Source organism: Pungitius pungitius, chromosome 18 (assembly GCF_949316345.1).
Source record: "Pungitius pungitius chromosome 18, fPunPun2.1, whole genome shotgun sequence".
Lineage (NCBI taxonomy): Eukaryota > Metazoa > Chordata > Actinopteri > Perciformes > Gasterosteidae > Pungitius > Pungitius pungitius.
Window position 1 is genome coordinate 15107417 of NC_084917.1, and position 19862 is coordinate 15127278.

General features: G+C 41.8%; 1 protein-coding gene across 1 annotated transcript; it reads right to left on the reverse strand.

The window, feature by feature from the left end:
* Nucleotides 1-1722: 1722 nt before the first annotated feature.
* ajm1 (apical junction component 1 homolog) lies at nt 1723-18062 on the reverse strand. The gene is made up of 2 exons (XM_037485220.2): nt 17836-18062; nt 1723-7002 (listed from the first exon to the last, which is right to left on the reverse strand). Exon 2 carries the CDS (start codon nt 6946-6948, stop codon nt 3676-3678), a length of 3273 nt encoding a protein of 1090 aa, XP_037341117.2. The 5' UTR covers nt 6949-7002; nt 17836-18062; the 3' UTR covers nt 1723-3675.
* Between the last annotated feature and the right edge of the window lie 1800 nt (nt 18063-19862).

Here is a 19862-nt window from a genome sequence, read left to right on the forward strand (position 1 = left end):
ACATATAATGTCTGGATATATTTCATCTGGATTCAGAGGCCTAAAAGTACTGTGAATGTCATCACTCGCCTTAGTTGAAAGTAAGGTGGGAAGGAAGGAATGAATGATCACAGTGACCAGATCGTAACCCTAAACATTCAGTTCCTTCAGAGACATCTAGAGGCCGGGAGAGGAGGTGCTGTTGGGGCGAAATGATTCAACCGAGTCGCGTTTCACTTTTTTTTACTGTGTTTGTATAATTCAATACTTCTTGAATTTGAGCCACATCTTCCCTCATATTGACGTCAACACCCAGCAGGTGAAAAGCAAAGCAGAAAGCCTGTGGGGAAGGGAAAACTGTGCACACTGCTGCTCCTCAAACCAATAAAGGCATATTTCCATGCAAGGAACGTGCCTTCATTAAAAAAGTTCAAATGCGAGGCATCATGAAGCGCTCCATGCAGTGTGAGGATTATGTACCGCATAATGAGCCGCTGCTCAGGGGCCTCTTCATCATTAGCTTTAAATGTTTTTGATGGACTTTTCATTTGCTTTTCTAATAGTTTCACAGATGTTTGCATCATTTCTATCAATCGCCGTGACATTGTATACAACTAAGACAGGAAATTAGCATTCGGCACCAAAGTAAGAAGCTGTGTGTCGCTGGAAGCTTTTGAAAGTTGCAGAGGACCACTGGGCCATTGCCGAGGAGCGCTGTGGGACAAACATCTCTGCCTGAGAAGAAATGCTGGACACCTTCTGGGTTCCCATCACACGTGTACTGTCACAGCAAATACATCCCATCCAGTCAGGAACCCTGCAGTGTGGGCAAGGGAACAGCTTGATGCTCAGCCACCACACTGAGCCCAGTCCTCTGTCCCCTTTCGGCCTATTTTCCACTCACATGGCCTAGATTCTGTGTGAACACACACACATTCACTGGGGACTATTCAGCCTATTGACCTGCTCTCTTAAAGGGGCCCCAGTGCACTAATGTGCCATACTCATCTTAGCCTCCACAACCCCGTCAGACTGCCAGCAGTCACAAAAGATGCTGAGCCGAGCAGCTCGATGGAACGAGGCTCCGCTCTATTTCATCCTCATTGGTTAATCTTCTGTCACTACGTGGCCAGAATGAGGAAGGTCAAGGATTTATTGATTGTGAAATCTAGGGTGGAGCGTGCTCAGGGGTCATCTTGTCTTCTGAGATGAGGGAGAGTGACAGAGAGAAAGATTTTAGCATAATGATTTTAGATCTTAGATATTTTAACATTATTTTATTTACTGTACTGCTGCTATTGCACACAAACAAAGTATATATCTATTTACTATCTATAATAAACCTTTGAGGCTTATTTTGTTGTCTTACTGAAGGCCTTTAAGATTTAAACTTTGGACGTTCAATTGGCTGTCAGATTGAATGCCTATCAAAAACATCCTTTTGAATATATAAAGTGCTTTGCAATATATCTATAAATACATATATAGATATATATATATATATATATATATCTATATATATATATATGTATACATATATAGGTATATATAAATATGGTTCATTACATATACATATATATGTATATATAGGTAATGAACCAAATTTGCAATGTTTAAGTGAGTTGTATTCATTTGATTCTATGCACTGTTTAATATGTTTATTCTCATTATCATTTGTTCCTCTTTATAATCCTCACTTACTTACATACTGAATGCACAACACCTAAAGAACAGGCACACACCCAGAGTTCCCATTCCCTTTATTAGATATTGTTTATAAATAGACACACTCAGACACATATGTTGAAAGTATAAAAAATACAAGATTACAGAATTTTCTAGACATTTTAGTGAGGTCTCTTCTTCATAATCTTTGACACGTTTTTTTTTTTTTAACTCGAGTGACTGACGGAAATGTGTTTATTTTTTTCTTACACAGCATAGTAGTTTTCACTTTTACAAAATCATTCATCAAGCAATTTACTATCATCAATGTCATGTTAAAATGATCAAAGCATTAAAAACAGTCGCATGCAGCCAGCAACCTCTCACTGAATCTGTACAGCACGTCCTGTCAGCCAGTCAACTACTGTAACTCAAATATAAATGTACTTTAAGTTTCCACCTACTTTGTCTTATAACTTCTTAGGAGAGCATCACTGATATCACAAGGGAAGAGGTTGAAATGGGGAACAAAGTTCAATGAAAAAACAGCTTAGTTAACCATTACCGAGGACTGATTGACAAATGCTCCTTCACTTCTTCCAGATATGTAGAGTTATTTCACAACGGGGGTCAAACCATTTTAAATAGTTTTGATTTTAGCACACAATATGTTTCAGCCGCACTTCAAATCATCTCCAGTGTGCTGGCAGGGAAAATGGGATTTAGGAAGCTACAATAATAGAATCAAGAAATGTATTTATCTTGAGAGAGGAGGCAACAAGGCTTAGTTGGATTGAAACATGTTTCTAAAAAATCTGCAAACAATAAATGAGCTATGCAAAGGTTCTCATTGGCTAAAACCAAATAGGACAATATAAATCACACATGTAATTAACCTAGTGCAGCACAAATACACAACTAATGTCTTCTCAAGCATTTATATACCATATAGCTACTGTGCCTGAGCTGGCTCACCTTGTTCTAAGGACAATAACTCCAGCTGCTTATTCATATATTTTTTTGTTTGTAAATATATCTAAATATACAACTCATCAACTTCAATGTTATATGAAATTGCATGATTTACTTGGCTTTACAGCAAGTATTCTTTTTGTCACTCTGACTATTCACAGTGTTTAAAACTGAACAGCACCCACCATGTGGCTGCAAACTGGCACCATTTCAAGAGCCAACGTGGAGATCAGCAGAGATGGAGGAATTAAAAGACCTTCCAAACTCTCCAAGGTACGCTATTAAACTCAAGGAGCACAATGTTCACTTTCCATATAGTACTTCTACTTACCAACAATAAGACTTAGTGCCGGTTTATTGATGTTTAAAGTAGCGCAACTGACTTTTTCAGCTTTTATTGTTTTCTCATGATTTGCTTTGCCACTAAAACTTTCAATAATTTATCTCAATTTCACCAAAACATTCTCTACAGATGTGTACAATAATATAATAACTAAACCAACCATAGGAATGTGGTACTGAAGTCATGAAGCAACTTTGCATAGAAAGTGTTTACGCAGCTAAGAAAATAATGTTTCATTTTTTCTGTATGATTAACATCTTGAGTCAAATATGAAAAATTGTATGTATATAATGTTATACTCACTTTGTATGTATATAATGTTATACTCACAGAACGTATGTCTGTCAAAGGCTAAGCTGAAAAACAACGACATGTATTGCTATTCTGTTGTATAAATCAAAATATCCAAATGTCAGTCAGGTAACCCCTGCTAAAGAGAATGTGTTGTAACAGTGAATGACCAGGATACAAATAAACTACTTGTGGATAAAAACCATGTGCTTGTTAGAAATTTAAAACAACTATGGTATTGTACTCATTCCGCACCTGACAAGAAGTATTCTGAAAAAGAATAATACTGATCAAGCAGACATGAATATATATCATTCTGATAACAAAATACGTATCTACAAATGTTTATAGTTGGATTGATATATAAATATGTGTAACAATATATATGTATTTCTATACATATATATTTACAACAAAAGGTGCACTTAAATAATGTCATCAAGGAGATGCGGAGTGCCGACCCAGTCCAACGTCCTGGGCTCCGATGCAGCCATAATCATGCACATAAACTGTTTACCGGTCCTCTTATCGATAGGATAAATAGTTGTGGGTGTGAACCTTATGTTATTTTCCACAAACTCACAGAGCTGCTGATAAACCTGTGGGTATTCATGGCGCAGGAAAACCCCTCTAATCCTTAACTCCCGTTGTATATTTATAAAACAGATTTCCCTGGCCTTCCTGCCTTCCTCTCCCTCTTTGTCGATATCTGCTGTCCCAGGCGGTGGGGTGAGGATCAGCGTTTCCATGTCCCTCTCTTTCTTGTGAACCTTTCTCTCAGGACTGAAGGAAGCCAGTGCTACCTTTGCATATTTTCTGACAGTTGGAGCTTGGTTTCTTGGAGATGGCCCGTCAGGCAACTGGTCACCAACAGCAATGGATACATTCAAGATGAAACATTCGTTAGGGTCGTACTCCGTACCAGCTTCCTGGAGCTCCTTACAGTACTCCCCTAGGTTGTCCTTGAAGCTTTCAAGCTCGCGGAGAGACAGGTACGTCGGAGACATAAGTAGACTATCCAAGCCATACTGCAGGAATTTACTAGATGACACAGGATTTGGAAAACCAAGGAAAAGAACTCCTCTACCTCGAGAAAGGTAGCCAACTTTGGCGATACGAGAGAAGGCTTTGTGGACTTCAACAGTCTCCCGGCAGTGTTTGATGATGTGACGGCATATGCTGCCAATTCTGCCGTAGAGGCAGCTTTCTTTATGAGTGTCCCAGTCCTCCCTGCGGCAGTTACGAGAGCAGTAGTAAGTGTAGCAGCTGTGGCAGGATTTAAAATATAGGCAAGCATTGAACAGGGTCTCTGTCCTTCGGCATTTGTTGTTCGAGCACATCATTGTGTCATCCTCATCTGGGCTCTGATCTGGAGAGCACTCATCTGCACTCTTCATTGCATCACTGGCTCCGTCCATGTCCCGAAAAGCATCAGGATTCATTCTTATTGATGTTGGCTGCTTGTCAAGAGGAGCTGGTTCGTCTGTATATGCCTTTGAGCTCTTTCTGGACAGAGATACTGCTTCCTCTTCATCAATTAACTTCTTTAGTTGATCAAGAATGTCCTCACTTGCTCTTCTACTGGGTGGCTTGTAATCGGTCACAAGATCAGCCAGAAGTTCATCAAGTTGCTCAAGGCTTTGTTGTAGTGAGGCATTATCATGCATCTTCTCTTTGGTTGAGCATTCAAAGTCTCGCAGAAACGGTTCTGGACCCTCAGTGCTTCTGGAGTCAAGAATGTCCCAACTGGCAGACCGTCCTTCAGCCTTATTAAGTTTCCCTGGTCGAATGTCATTATCAGTGATTGTTATTTCAGGAGTGACAAACCAAAGTTTACTAGTAGGGCTCTTTGAAGGCTCCGTTGGGCTTTTGTCAATTAGTGAGCTATCAGACATTGATAAGGCTGCATAGCGTCTAGGTGAACTGGAAAGATTGACTACCACTGGTTGTGGTTTATCCTCTGTGGCTTCTGCAGGTTTCCTGGAGTCAAGAAGATCGTCATAGCTCTGACCTCGCTGTACAGTAAGAGGTTGTTCTCTCTCTACACGAGAGTTGAGGATATTGTCCCAGGACCTTGAGTAAGATTTTGAATCTGTGCCAATTCTTTGAGGTTCTACACATGGGTTGGCATACCATGGTGTTAACACAGGCTCTTGGCGGACTCTGGTTGGTGTGACTTGAGATACATAAGAGGCAGGATTGGTGGAATAACCAGATGCATCTGAGCCATACCAGTCTGTTTGTGGTGGAATAACTCGAGCATGTCTTCGGCCCTCTGTGTAATACGCCCTTGCTGGAAAATGATGCTCTGGTGGCATTGCATACATGTCGCTGGAATAATAAAACCTTGGAGGAGCGGTCTGGATTTGATAAGACCTTGGATCATCCCCATAAAACAATCTAGTTGGAGGTGTCTGTATGATGTATGACCCTGGTTCAGTTGCTGCATAGGGTTTAGAATGCCCTGTTTGCACAGAGTATTGATAGGGCTCCATCTCAGGATAATAGGGTCTTGTAGTTACAGCATGTACCATTCGAGTCCTTGGATCTTGCACATATTGCACTTTTGGAGTATATGTTTGTCCTGGTGTGTAACGTTCATCATGAAAGCCAGAACTTCGTTGGGGAGGAGCAGTAGTCACATATCTCCCTGGATCATCTGCATAAAAGAACTTGGTTGGCACATTGGGACTGGAATGAGCTCTGCGTTCCCTTCCATGGTAATCACCAGACGAAGGCATTCTTTGCAAGGGAATCTCCATGGGTTGCATGTAACTATTTGGCATGCTGCGGGAATATTGATAAGCTTGCCTACCCTCTGTGCCTAATGAATCTGTGGGGGTTGATGTTCTTGAGTAAGAGAAATGGCGTGGCACAGTCCTACTCCTACCCCCACCACTGTGATGCCTCTGCCAGGGTATGTCCACTTGTTGTGTAGCCGGTTTTCGTCCTGCATGATGTAATGGCGCATCATCAGGTTTGATGTCAACCCGACACCTTACATGTGGGCTAGTTGCTGGTTTATCCAGCCCTGCATCTTCAGAATGATCAGCAGCATAGTGTGGTGAGTATCTGCTGCTGTCACTCATTTGAGGCTGCAACTTAATGGGATGAAGTTCATGCATATGAGCCCTAGTTGCGGCATGGGAAGACTCCCTACGTGGTGATACTTCAGGCCTCCAGCGAGAGTCTCTTGGTGACCTTTGGGATTCTCTTCCCTTCCTCCCTGAAGATGAGGAACCATCAAAAGACACAGGGGTGAGACTGGTCTGGACTCGAGGGGCACTTTTGGACCTGGTCCTTCTTTTTTGTTCAGGTACAATGACCTCAGCTTTTATATCTGCAGCCATTGGTTGAGGGGTTAATCTATGGCTGAAAATGTCAGGAGCAGAGAAGCGGTATCTCTGCTGGCGGCCTAAGGCATTCCAGGCAACGTCTGGGTTGGCTGCATGCCTATCAGCCTTCTTGTATGGGGACTCCATTGAGTATTTGTATGATTTTGGGTATTCCAATGACCTGTAGTCAAAGGAACGGCACTGTCTCTTATTGACTTTGCTCTTGCAGTCCTCCAGTGTGCTGTAATTTATAAAATCACATTGTTTAGAGGGTTGCAAGGACTTGTAATGTGAAGAAATGGGGACCACTTTAATATCTTGATGCACAGTTGTCAGTATGTCAGGAGGGTCTGTGCGTGTCATCTTAAAGGGACTCCTCTAGTTGTCTCCATCAAGTTCCTTTAATGTTGATGTTGCCTGCAGAGGGGAGCAGAGAATTTCAGTTAGTGACAAAACATGTTTTCCCACCAACTACGCATGGAGAAGGCATAATATTCAGTATGAGTTACTTTCAAGACCAAACTATAGCAGACATATTAAACAATTTAAAATATGTATATGATGCAATATATGTACATAATCAACTTGCAAGTATGTTTAATTTAGAAACATGCTGACAGGTTTGTTCAATTCAATATTTTTGGTGTTCCAATTTAAGTGGTTTAGCTAAAATGCCACACCAACAGCATCAAAACCGCCTTCTTCCACTTCAGGAACATTGCACGCCTCCGGCCCTCGCTGTGCGCTGCCACCACCAAAATGACTATTATGGCCTCATTACTTCCAGACCTGACTATTGCAGCAGCATTCTGTACGGCTCTCCCAACCAAATCCTCAACAAACTCCAATATGTTCACCTCCACCCGCCGCTGTGAACACCCCGCCCCCCCCGGTCATACACAACCTCCACTGGCTCCCAGGCAAGTACAAGATGGACTTTAAAATATTACTCGCCACCTAAAAGCAAATAACCTGGCCCCTACCTTGCAGACCTCCTCCCTCTTCATGACCCTACCTGTGGCCTCAGGTACGCCGATGCAAACTCCCTAAATACTGATTGTCTGGGGTTAGTAAATCTTGAAGGACACACACACAACAATATTCAACCATGATTCCATGCTCATGTATTTCACTATAAGAGCTTATACAGGGAAAGGATCAAATAAATACCTCTAAAGGTTTTTTGACTTCCTGTTTGTTGATAATGATTCTCCCTGAGGTTTGTTCCATTTTCTCCCCATGGAAGGGTTTTTCATTTTTTGGGGAGTTTTTCCTGTGCCGATGTGAGGGTTTCTGGACAGAGGATGTGTGTACAGACTGTAAAGCCCTCAGAGGCAAATGTGCAATTTTGGGCTATACAAATAAAATGAATTGAAAAAAATGAATTGAATTATAATGTAGACAATATCTTCAAGGACGATAGTGGCATGAAAATTATGGCCAAATATAAATGGATCTAATGTTGTATAAGGCATACAGCACTGACTAATCTGACAATGAGCAATACAGTAGTGATGATATCAAGTCTTGCAAACTGCAAGTAACCAAGCCAATCTACAATGTCTATGCACTAATGGGCTTTACCGGCACACCACTTTGCAATCAATATCCGGTGACCTTTGTTAAGGTAAGCAGAGGAGTTTCTGACGACTGCACACACAACTGGACGTTTTACCAATGACAAAGACATTTTTTAAGCAAAAACTGATATAAACTATAAAAGTATTTGAAAAGAAGAAAATGCACTCAACGCCTCAAGAATACTGTTATGTTCAAATAATGAAGAAACATCAGACGGAAGGGAGACATCTTGTAAAAAGTTCAAATCAAAAGTATTTAATAAATGAAAGGGTGTTGTGCTAAAAAGAACATCTCAGCTGAGGAGCCGCTGGACAGTCTCTCGACCATCCCTAGACCATGTCTGTTGTTTACAACCAGCAAACTCAGAACAATGGCTGCCTACAAGTGTTTATACCAATCAGTAAAGGTGTGAAAGTCGGTGACCACGCCCCCTGGGAGTGGTCTCCTGGTGAGTTCAATGTAGCTCGGCTGTTGAAGGCCTCAGTCAATCTCAGTTGTGCTGCTATCAAGTATTACATGAATGCATTTCAGTAGATTACATTACATTGAATACAATCGTAACTGTACATTGGTATTATTCTATTAATTACAGTTTCAAAATAACAGTGGTTTTTATAACATTCCCATTACTTTATTGAATACATATCTCCAGAATCATGGTTGTATTTTGGTGTACCCTAAATGCATTTTATTTATAGTTAATTAATGAACCCGGTCGTCAATTAATTATTTAATATCCTACAATAAATACTGTTTTTTCGGGACACTACACTTTGTAAATTCATTCCGATAAAACAAGGTGAAGAGGTTTCTTTCCTCAATGAAAGCCACAGAAGAGGATGGAAGTGTAAATTACATCGAAAAAAATATGCAGAAAAAAAAGCAAATGAGAGAAATTTATTCAGAAGAGAATAAAGATTTGAGAGCGATTCACAAAATCACCAGAATGCCAGAAATAATTCCTGGAGAATGAACCCAAGTCCCACAAGATTCACATTAAAACCCACCAAAATCAGAACCATTTCAGAAACAAAACCATTTATTTTTAAGTATGGTGGTACATAAATTCCACAATAAGACAAAAATTGTCCCACTGCCAATCATGGGTTAAAGGTCATTCCCAACTTTCACTGATGGGGACTTACATTGGCTTATGTCAAGGATTAGCAAAAGGCAGAAAAAAAGCCTTTGATGCCAGTCACTAATGACTTGTAGCCCAGTGAATGACTCATTCTGCTATTCGGTGCATCTGATCTCCACGACTGCACACACTACTACATGAATTTGACACATGGTGTTAAGCGCAGCAGTTTAAAAGTATGCAGGAATTAAAATAATACTTTCTGTCCATAATAATAAAATATAAAAGCTGCTGAAACCTGTGTGTGACCCATGTAGGAGAAAGAAGCTGACCCAGATGGAGCACCTGGTGGAGCAGACGCTTAGACTGGAGCAGATGGAGGATGATTATGTCGCTGACATAGCTGATGTCTTCCTAAAATCCTGTGGCAACAGCAGCCAAATGCTCATTTGTAAAAGTCCTTTTAAAGGAGGGCAACTGTGAGAGAGCAGTAGCTGTTGAGTGGAGGTCAAGTTCCGATTGAATGTTAATTAAAAAAAAACACATGCCTTGTTCCAGTCCACCATACTGTAAATACCATCGGCAGACATCATGAAGATGCATCCAAATCAAGGCCAGCTTTCAGCCTAATTATGGTTATAATTTGTATGAATGCTCAATAAAACACCCTAGTGCCACTTTACTCAGACAAGGCTTATGTTGATCACTTTTTTTTAAAACTATATATTCATAATATCAACATCATTTTCTAGAATGGTGATGAAACATTAAAATTGCAATGCTGAGAGATGAAACACACCCCGAATCAGTGTTAAAAGGCCCAAAGGGCAGGTTTGGAAATCTTGAGAAACTAGCAAAAGTCTCATTCAACCGGAAAAAGGTGGCCACATTTTTCTGAAAATAATAATACATGGCATTTCTGGAAAGTGACATTCCAAAAAACCAGAAAATGACATTCCGTCTCATTGGAGGATGCACAGATGGATGCATGCAGTGAGTGTTACTCTGCATTCACACTTTGTCAGATTTCCTGCAAGTGGCCTGTAAGCATCACATGACGTCATTAAGAGTAAAAAGAGTGATGACACTAATATGTCTAGTTTCCATTAGACGTCACACACGTCAGTATCAGTAAAATATATACATTTGGGCTGTCAAATGCCTCCATGTGGTCACTTGACTGTGTAATAGAAGTGGAAGTGTAGTAGTGTTACTTCTGGTCAGTGGTCATAGCGAGCACTGTTTTGTATGTTGCATTGTGGGTATTTGCCATGGAGCTGCTCTCTGTGCACTGCCACGCTGCACCACTGGCACTGAACACGGGCAGAACTAATTCAAGCGCTCAAGACTTACCCTCCCCCCAGATCCCTGATCCGCCACTACGCGCTGACTACCCCGTGTGGCCTGATGCATTTGCGCTGTGAGGGGGGCTGTGCTCCACTTGCTCATGTAGCAGCTTGAGGGTTGGGGGGTTGGGGGACTGGACTCTTTGTAAAGGTCAGGCTGAGTCTCGTGGCCCAGCATGAAGCTTCAGACTGATGGGAGACTTATAGAGATATTGGACATTTTTGGTGAAACTATTGTGTGTTTTTGGTACAGTGACAAAGAAAAAGCAGACGATAAAAAAAGGAATCCAAATGTCCACACTTACAAATACGTATAATACCCACAGACTCCATACAAGAAGTGACATCGCCACTTGTTGCCAGCAGTGAACAGAAGTTACTGTATTTAGTAACGTAGAGACACTGTATAAGACTCTGGTAAAGACCTGTGGGGCCTCCCATTACTCCACTAGCCACAACTACAACGTCAAAGAATCAGATGGCTCAGTTTAAAACACATTACAATCGGCTCCATGTCCAGAAGTAACTCCACCCAGGTTGGTCCACGGCCCGGAGTTTTATTACCTTCCTCTGCGGCTCAATCTGGGGAGCGAACCTGGACTCCCTCGCTCACTTAATCAGACCCTAACCTCATCAATATCACCAGACATTCAATGAACAAACCTTTGGCCTAAAGCTTAAACATAACATGGGATGTAATATAACACATTTATCAACTAACACGCTCTAATCATAACATTCTAACGTCCTGATATTTCATAACATCATAGACTTAATTTGAACTCATTTTATAGCCACGCTGGGCTTTGCCTGCTCTCTCAATAGACAGCAATCCACCAGGATGGACATTACATGATGGATGCCATGTGTCAAGTATTACATTACTTACAAGATGTAGAATATATTGAATTCATAATACAGAAATTAGTATACTATTTAACATCACACAAACTATAATTCTACCACTAGTCATGATCACACATATTATAATTTTTACTGCTAGAATTCCTAACACAAGCACTAGGTAGCCACGCTGTTTCAATGGTTTAACCATTCGGACCATACTTGATTAAATTAACATCATGCTCTATTGAAGAAGGCCTGAAACTAGTCGCAAAATGATGGCCATTAGAAAGTATTCAAGTTTAAGATTCTTCTGCATCGGCATCATACTTTTGGACTTTGCCTGTCCATGGCATTGATGGTGTTGCTTTCAATGCTACACTCAACAAAAACAGAAGTGCAGTGGATCCGATATAAGAGCTCCAGTGAACAGTTGAACCCTGGGCTTCTATCATAACTCCTCACGCCGTTCTTGGGGATTCAACAATGACTAGAAGCAGAAGACAGGACCCTCAGCCTGTAGGAGGAAGCACGGCCCAGTGCCAGGAGGATGGTGGTCATTCCTGGGTCTATACGAAAGAGATCCCCTCCTAATGCACTTCCACAGTGAGACATAGAAGCTTCAGCCCTCGTTTTGTGTGGACATTATCAAATGATTATCTGAATATAATATGATGAATGCACACTTTTATTTAACACTTGTATGAAACAATTAGTGCATCAGAACAACCAGCCGCTTGTAGTGAGCTGCTTTAGGTGAGATGATGAGTGAGGACGATGCAATTTATAAGAATATTAGAATTCTTATAAGTAGAATATTATAAAGAGGATGTATGTCAATGTCAGAGAGAGTTCCACTATGTTGCTTTTATAAAAAATGAGGTCATATGTCCTTATCCTGCTCATACGTCTGGTACATGAAGTCAGCCCAGTTACAATACACTCAAAAGGAAGTGATACTTACAACATGCTAAGAAGCTCCATTATCATTCTGTCAGCGAGCTATGCTTTGTTAGTGCTGTCGCCCGTAGCGCTGCAGATAAAGAAGCTGTTAGTTGAGGGTCAAATAATAATTGGGCCTTTCAAGCTTGAGAAGATATGAAATTGCATTATTAAGGTCCCTTCAACAGTGGGCTCGTAGTGTAAGTTTGCTTCAATCTTGGCCTAAAATCCTTCCCACTGTGGAGTGCTGTAATGTCTTTAGATGTCTTTAGATGGCCATGACACATGTCACATCAGTTAAACTAGTGCAAAATATATAATAAAGGAATAAATAGCTGTGGGTTGTTTGGATGTAAGGTAAATACTACATGTTGTTATATATGTTGTCTCTATATCCATCACAACGTCTTTCACAGGACCACATGATATGTGTCACATGTCTACTCAAGGAGAGGAACAGTGTTGTTTTATCAGTGATACATAGGTCTGCATTTGCCTCACCATTGTTCCTGATTCCACTGGAGTAGCCTCTGGTATCACGTTGCACGTTGATGTGAACTGGCTAGTTGACTCTATAGATGATGTTTCCTGCTGCATTTCCACAAACCATTTTTAGCAATGCATCATGGGTCTCTTTGGTGCTCCTGATACACTGAAGTTCCCTAACACCTTCTTGTGCTATTTCACACGTAACGTTGGCCAGAGACACTAATTCGGTCTGAGAGGATTGACACATCTTGAGTGACCCCAGCCCTTTTTCTTTTTCATCATGGATTTCCCTAAATTAGTGGTTTCCAAACTGGGACATAAAATACACTGAGCTGCAACCACGGCCCCAGAGCGACTCCTGAGTGTCTCAGAGAGACAACCACCCGGAGTAAGACACACAGCAACACGCAAAGAGAAAAATCATGTGAACATAATCAGATAAAAGGAACATGCCGTTAAATATGGCGCATATCGCGCTTATTTATATATATATTTATACTTTTTTTTTTCATTATAATACTATCCATACAAAACAAAGAAGGTACAACCCATTTGGAGGGCCTTCAATCAACATCAATCATTATCAATAACTATGTTTTAAACTATATCCACAAGGTGCGGTCGGGTCAGTGGCCTGTTAAACACACCCACCAAACACACTCGCACTGAAAGATTATTGGCATGTCATCATGACATTGCATCATTCATGTGTATGTGAAGTCCAGCATAGAGGCGGATAAGATGACTCGGTCTGGAGCTATACTCAGACTATCTGGGACGTTTTTGGGGTGTTCTCTGGTAATCTGCCTGGATCACTGCTGCATGTTACTCAGTTCAATCAAAAGGACATTTGAGGTTCTTCAATACATGAAACGGTGTGGTAAAAGAAGGCTAATTTGATTTTTGCATGACAAATAAGGGAAACGCACGAACTGAATTCTCCTCATTGAAATAAATTTGACCCTGGCAGCGGTGAATAGTAGTACTAGTAGTAGTTAGTACTTTTTACAAATGTCAAACAGTGTCTTTCTCTTGCCATTCTGGTCTCTCCCTTCTACATATATATATAGCCAGGCAACGTCACCCCACACCAAGAAGCATATTGACACCAGTGGGCCGCGAGCCGGAAAGCTGAGCAGAAGCTGGATCGCACGCCTCAGGTCGATGGACTGACTGAGCGACATCACATGAACCAGCCTCCTGCTCAGTCCTTCTACTTCCACACACACGAGGGGTTACAGATGTGGCTAAAGCCCCTAACCTGGATTCTGCTACCATACAAAACGAAATAGAAAGACAGTAACAGTAATTGTTTTTCAGATCCAGGACTTTTTTGTTTTTTTGGTTCAGTTTTACAATGTCATGAGATGGATAAATCTTCTTCAGCCTTCAATGACGTGTAACACAGGAAGTCGGGTTTAAACTTCAAAAACATTGTAAGCACTTATCCCCTTATTGAGAAACCCAAATATGCATCAACTGGAGAAAAAAACTAAGAAGATGATAATAAAAAAATGATGGTGAGTTGGTAAAACCTGACAAAAACATGATGATATGCATGGTGCTCTAAATATTACTGTTAAGAAAAATAAGCCAAACAGACCCTGCAGACAGGGTTTAAATGCAGAAGGGTAAAGGCAGCCTCAATCCACAGCTCCTCCAAGGACATGAGAGAGGATGGCAGGGTGTGTGGAAGTCTCAAAGACACATTTGCGCCGACAGCTAACTGATCAGATATCCAGAAAGGTTCAAATGAAGTATAAGAAGATATAAATAACCAGCTTACTCAATGTTTCAAACATCCCAAATTTGATCAAAGACAAGATCACTCTGAGAGTGCTCTGTAGTGTGCATACAGTTAAATCTCTTTTCACAGCAGCTTTTCACACATCATGAGTGGACACTACTTTTGGAGCATTGTTTTAATGTGCCACTGTGCAAATCTGCACACCACATTAGTCTGAAATATCTCAATAAACACTGGATGGATCACCGTGTAATCTGGTTCAGCCTTTCACATAACGTGACGGCGTGACGCTGTTTCCGGTCCTTTTTTTTAAGGCGATCGCCACCAAGAAGCTAACATAATGTTGTTGATTCATACATGTCAAGAATCTACGTTTGAACTTATACATTTGAAATATACATAAACCTTTACATATCTAACTAGTACAGGAAAAGTTGGGCGACGCCCGGGTAATGCTGGGGCAATGATAAAAGAACTTTTTAATGCACTATTGGGGGGTGGCAGGGGAATATCTTATTGTGGAGGTCAGAATTTGATGGTGATTTCTTGCGACCCTTCAACAAATGTTTAATCTCTGAATAGGGCATTACCAGCGAGCTGGCTCAGGTTTAGGGTTCGAGCTGGCTCAGGTTTAGGGTTCTAGCTGGCTCAGGTTTAGAGTTCGAGCTGGCTCAGGTTTAGGGTTCTAGCTGGCTCAGGTTTAGGGTTCTAGCTGGCTCAGGTTTAGGGTTCTAGCTGGCTCAGGTTTAGAGTTCGAGCTGGCTCAGGTTTAGGGTTCTAGCTGGCTCAGGTTTAGAGTTCGAGCTGGCTCAGGTTTAGGGTTCTAGCTGGCTCAGGTTTAGGGTTCGAGCTGGCTCAGGTTTAGGGTTCTAGCTGGCTCAGGTTTAGGGTTCGAGCTGGCTCAGGTTTAGAGTTTGAGCTGGCTCAGGTTTAGAGTTCGAGCTGGCTCAGGTTTAGAGTTTGAGCTGGCTCAGGTTTAGAGTTCGAGCTGGCTCAGGTTTAGAGTTCGAGCTGGCTCAGGTTTAGGGTTCGAGCTGGCTCAGGTTTAGAGTTCGAGCTGGCTCAGGTTTAGGGTTCGAGCTGGCTCAGGTTTAGAGTTCGAGCTGGCTCAGGTTTAGGGTTTGAGCTGGCTCAGGTTTAGAGTTCGAGCTGGCTCAGGTTTAGAGTTCGAGCTGGCTCAGGTTTAGAGTTCGAGCTGGCTCAGGTTTAGAGTTTGAGCTGGCTCAGGTTTAGGGTTAGGGCTGGCTCAGGTTTAGTATGGGGGAGAGAAATGTAGCCACATTTTCACACGGGCTCCAAAGGAATCCCGGAGGCACGGGCACATCCAGAGGCACTTACGGTCTTTTTCCATTTTTCCACTATGGGATGTGATAAATTCATAAAATTGGAGTAAAATCGACAGGAGGTCTTTCTGTAATAAAAGAAGTTGCTAAAAAGTTTTACATTAAAAAAGGTACTCCAACTTAACTAAAATACCATAAAAATACCCATTCGTAGGCCCATCTTCTTGTCTGATCTTGAGATTGTCCATTCCCTTGACCCTTTTCTTCCTTACAGGTTTTTTTCAGGTAGGTATATCCTTTTTCTTCCTTTTGCAGGGTTTTTTCAGGTGAGTATAGGATTTTAGTAGACAACTCATTGACAAGGTAAGTGGGGGTTGACAAGAACTCTTCCTTTTGTCCGTTACGGTGGAACCTTATCCTCTTTTCTGCCTTTGGTAGGCCTAGAGGTTATGTTAAGGATTCCACCTTTGGTCAGGTGAGTATTGTTTTATTGTAGAGGTATTTTTTGGTTTAGGGCTGGCTCAGGTTTAGAGCTGCCTCAGGTCAGCTTTTATATCTTATGGTGGTTGTTCTTGCTGTGCTACTGTCATTATTATAGGTTACATTACTATTGCTATCACCATTTCTACTTTTGTCATTTAGATTTAGTTTTGGCATTAGCTTAATTTAATTTACTTCTAATTTTTGTGATATGCATTAACCGTATGTATATCTGTTACTTTGTTCATTCTGACCACATGGCATCTATCATACTTTTCTCCATCTTCCTACGGTTTTCTTCCTTTTATCTCCCTATCAAAACATTTTCTTTTTTTCTTTTTCTTCAGGAGTTTTTCCTGTTCTGATGTGAGTTCTAGGACAGAGGATGTTGCATCAGATTAAAAACACATCTGAGGCTAATTTGGGATTGTGGATTACAAATACAAAATAAATTAAATTGAATAATCAATGTAAAGGATTTTTGTAGTCATTAGGTTTGTGTTGGGTTTCTCCTCACATTGGTTCATCTGGCGGCTGAAATCGAGCTGCTCTGCACTGTGTCATGGTGTTGAATACATTGGAAAAGCAATAGTGCTGAAATGATTAGATGTAATCTTCTTTAAACTAACATAGGTAAAGGTACCAAGATCAATTCTTCCCACAAATACCGAAAGTGTGGTACAACTTGATGGTTTTCAACTTTTCTACATGTATATATTTTATATAATACGAACTAAAACCATTTGAGTATGTGAGTATATTGTTCATGCCTTTTGACGACGTACATATCATTAAATACTCAATTAACAGGATTGCACGTTACTTATTTCCCTTTAAAGTAAGACAATGAATGTAAATGAATGTAATAATATTAAGATGTAAAAATATTGTATTTAATTTGCACACGAATAGAATTCGTAATCGATCTATCTCTCGACTGCACACGTATTGCGGCCTCTGTGCAACCCTGCAACATCTGGCTCTGCTGCCGGTGTCCTCGCAACTCAAACCGAACCACTGGTGCATCCTCAGGTCCACCGACCGTACCGGCGACACGCGGTGCAGAGGGCCCGTGTCTCCGAGGCACGGACTACCTCGGTCCCGCAGCGACGCACGGGCGCGCTGCGCGAGCGGACTGCCGCCCGGAGCCCCCGTCCGGCCGAGGAGGATGTCGGTGTTCGCGGATGGGGATCCGTTTGTCCAACACCACCGGGGCGACGAGTGCACCGGGAGGCGCCGAGCAGCGCGGCCACAAAAACAACGTCATGCTTTTTGCAGAGAGGGGAATGCTTCAATTGATTTCAATATGTGCACGGATGCTGAAATAGAAGCGAAATGCATATCGGGATGGATGTGCGCCCGTTTCAGCATCGCAGCGATGTCACATGAGATAACGATTAGAAGCCACAGAGAACGCAGTGAGTGAGCCTGTAGCCTGAAGAAAGCTGCATGTCTTACCGCATCAGTCCAGCCTCTGCTGATCCAGCTCTTTCTGTCACGGATGCGATCGTGCTTCCCCGATGACGACATCGGACATGTGCAAAAGGTAGAGCTGCAATATCCGCCTTTTTGCTCAGATTCCCCGGATTATTTGCCTCTCCTCTTCCTTCACGCTACATCGTTGGTAGATTTCTGCGCAACCCCGCTGCACCATCCACACACCCCTCCCCTCGAACACACACACACACACCCTCCTCTCACTCTCTCTCTCTCTCTCTCTCTCTCTCTCCATCACGCCTGCAGCATTGACTCGAGCGCGCATTAAACCTCCATCACCAGCTTCCCTGCCTCTGTGATTGCCTCCGTCCTCCATCTCTGTGACCGTGACACACATATTTCCATCAATGACATATTTTGTCCGCACCCGTTCTGTCTGAAAAAAAGGAAACACGTGCACATCATGGTGGCCCTCCATGACCTTGCCCCCAGCTCCACCATCAGGGTTATATGCAGTGGTGGCTGGTGGATGTTTTTTTGGTAGGGCCAGCCAATCAATTTGAGGTAACATCCCAGTATGATTCAATGCAAAAAGGGTATCAAACACACAATATTACTTTGCAGTTAAATATTTCACATCTATTCCATCAGTTTAACATAAATAAGTATTGAACACGTCACCATTTTTCTCAGTGATTATATTTCCAAAGGAGCTATTGACATGAAATTTTCACCAGATGTTGGTAACAACCCAAGTAATACATACATACAAAGAAAGCAGAAATAAAGTTATGTGTAATAATGTGAAATGACTCAGGGGAAAAGTATTGAACACATGAAGAAATTGAGGTGCAGAAAGGTATGAAAGCAAAGACAACAGCTGAAAACTATCAGTAATTGAGTTGGTTGACGGGAAGAATCCGACATCCGTCAAGTTAAAAACTTTTTTTTTATTTAAAAGAGAAAAAGATACATGAGCAATTCACCGCAGGTGCACCTGGAGACTCTACACACGTATCAGAAAGCGATCCATCCAAGAGTCTGCCTGCTGTCTGACTCTGACCCGTTTTATAATCTCCTCATGTCCTTGAAGACTAGTTTGAGCTGGTTTTGTCTCAGACGGCTTTTGCCCAGGATGTTTAGGTGTTCCCCCCTCTGTACCATTCTGTGCTAGGAGCACTGTTTCAGATAGTGCTTTATCTTCACGCTTCTTATACTCCTTCATCCCTCAGTTCCCATATTTTCCAAATATGGTCACAGCGTCATTTCCTGCATTGTCAAAAAATGTAAAAAGCACACGAACAGGCACATGATAATCAAAAGCTTTTTCGACATTGCCCTATTTTCCAGGTCAGAGGGCAAGCAGGATGTGCCGAGCAGGCAGACACAAGTCTGACAAGGAGGGAGTTAGGGACCCACCAAGCACCACACAACACACACACACTTTGGTCGTTTTGTTTACATCACGATTAGAAGACCCTTAAATCGTATCGTATTGACTGGATCTTGTGTTGCGGGGGAAGAACCTGCTCCCCCACAACACCAGTTTAGGGCCAATAGAAATCTTTCCTCTTATTATTATTATAAAACATCATGTTCTTCCTGATGTTAGTGAGTGTCCCTTGTCGCGTCATTGTTTTTGTTAGTCCTGCTGTGATCTGTGCACGTCTGTCCTGGCGTTCCTTTTGGAATAAAGAGCACCCTTTTGAACCTTGAAACTCTGCATTTGAGTCCTGCCTTCCTCCGCACCAGCAGTGAACCTTGACAGATGCGTTTGTTCACTCTTTCTCTTTTTAAAATCACACATAAATCTCACAATTGAGATGCACCTATGAACCAAGTTTGTTGAGGAAAACCAAATAAAAAAACCCACTAAACTTCAAACAATGAATTATTTTGGATAAAAGTGCTTTTTTTCATCCACGTCCTGGTTGTTTGTCCTTACCGCAGTCCTGTGTGCGTCAACGCCATACGCGCGGTGCACGAATATACTGCGTTAGCATGTAGCTAACTAGCTAGCTTGACATCTCAGGTGTAGAAGTCGGTCC

Bases quoted from the DNA above. Each gene is read 5' to 3' on its own strand.
- ajm1 (XM_037485220.2), bottom strand. From the start codon at position 6,948: ATGACACGCACAGACCCTCCTGACATACTGACAACTGTGCATCAAGAT.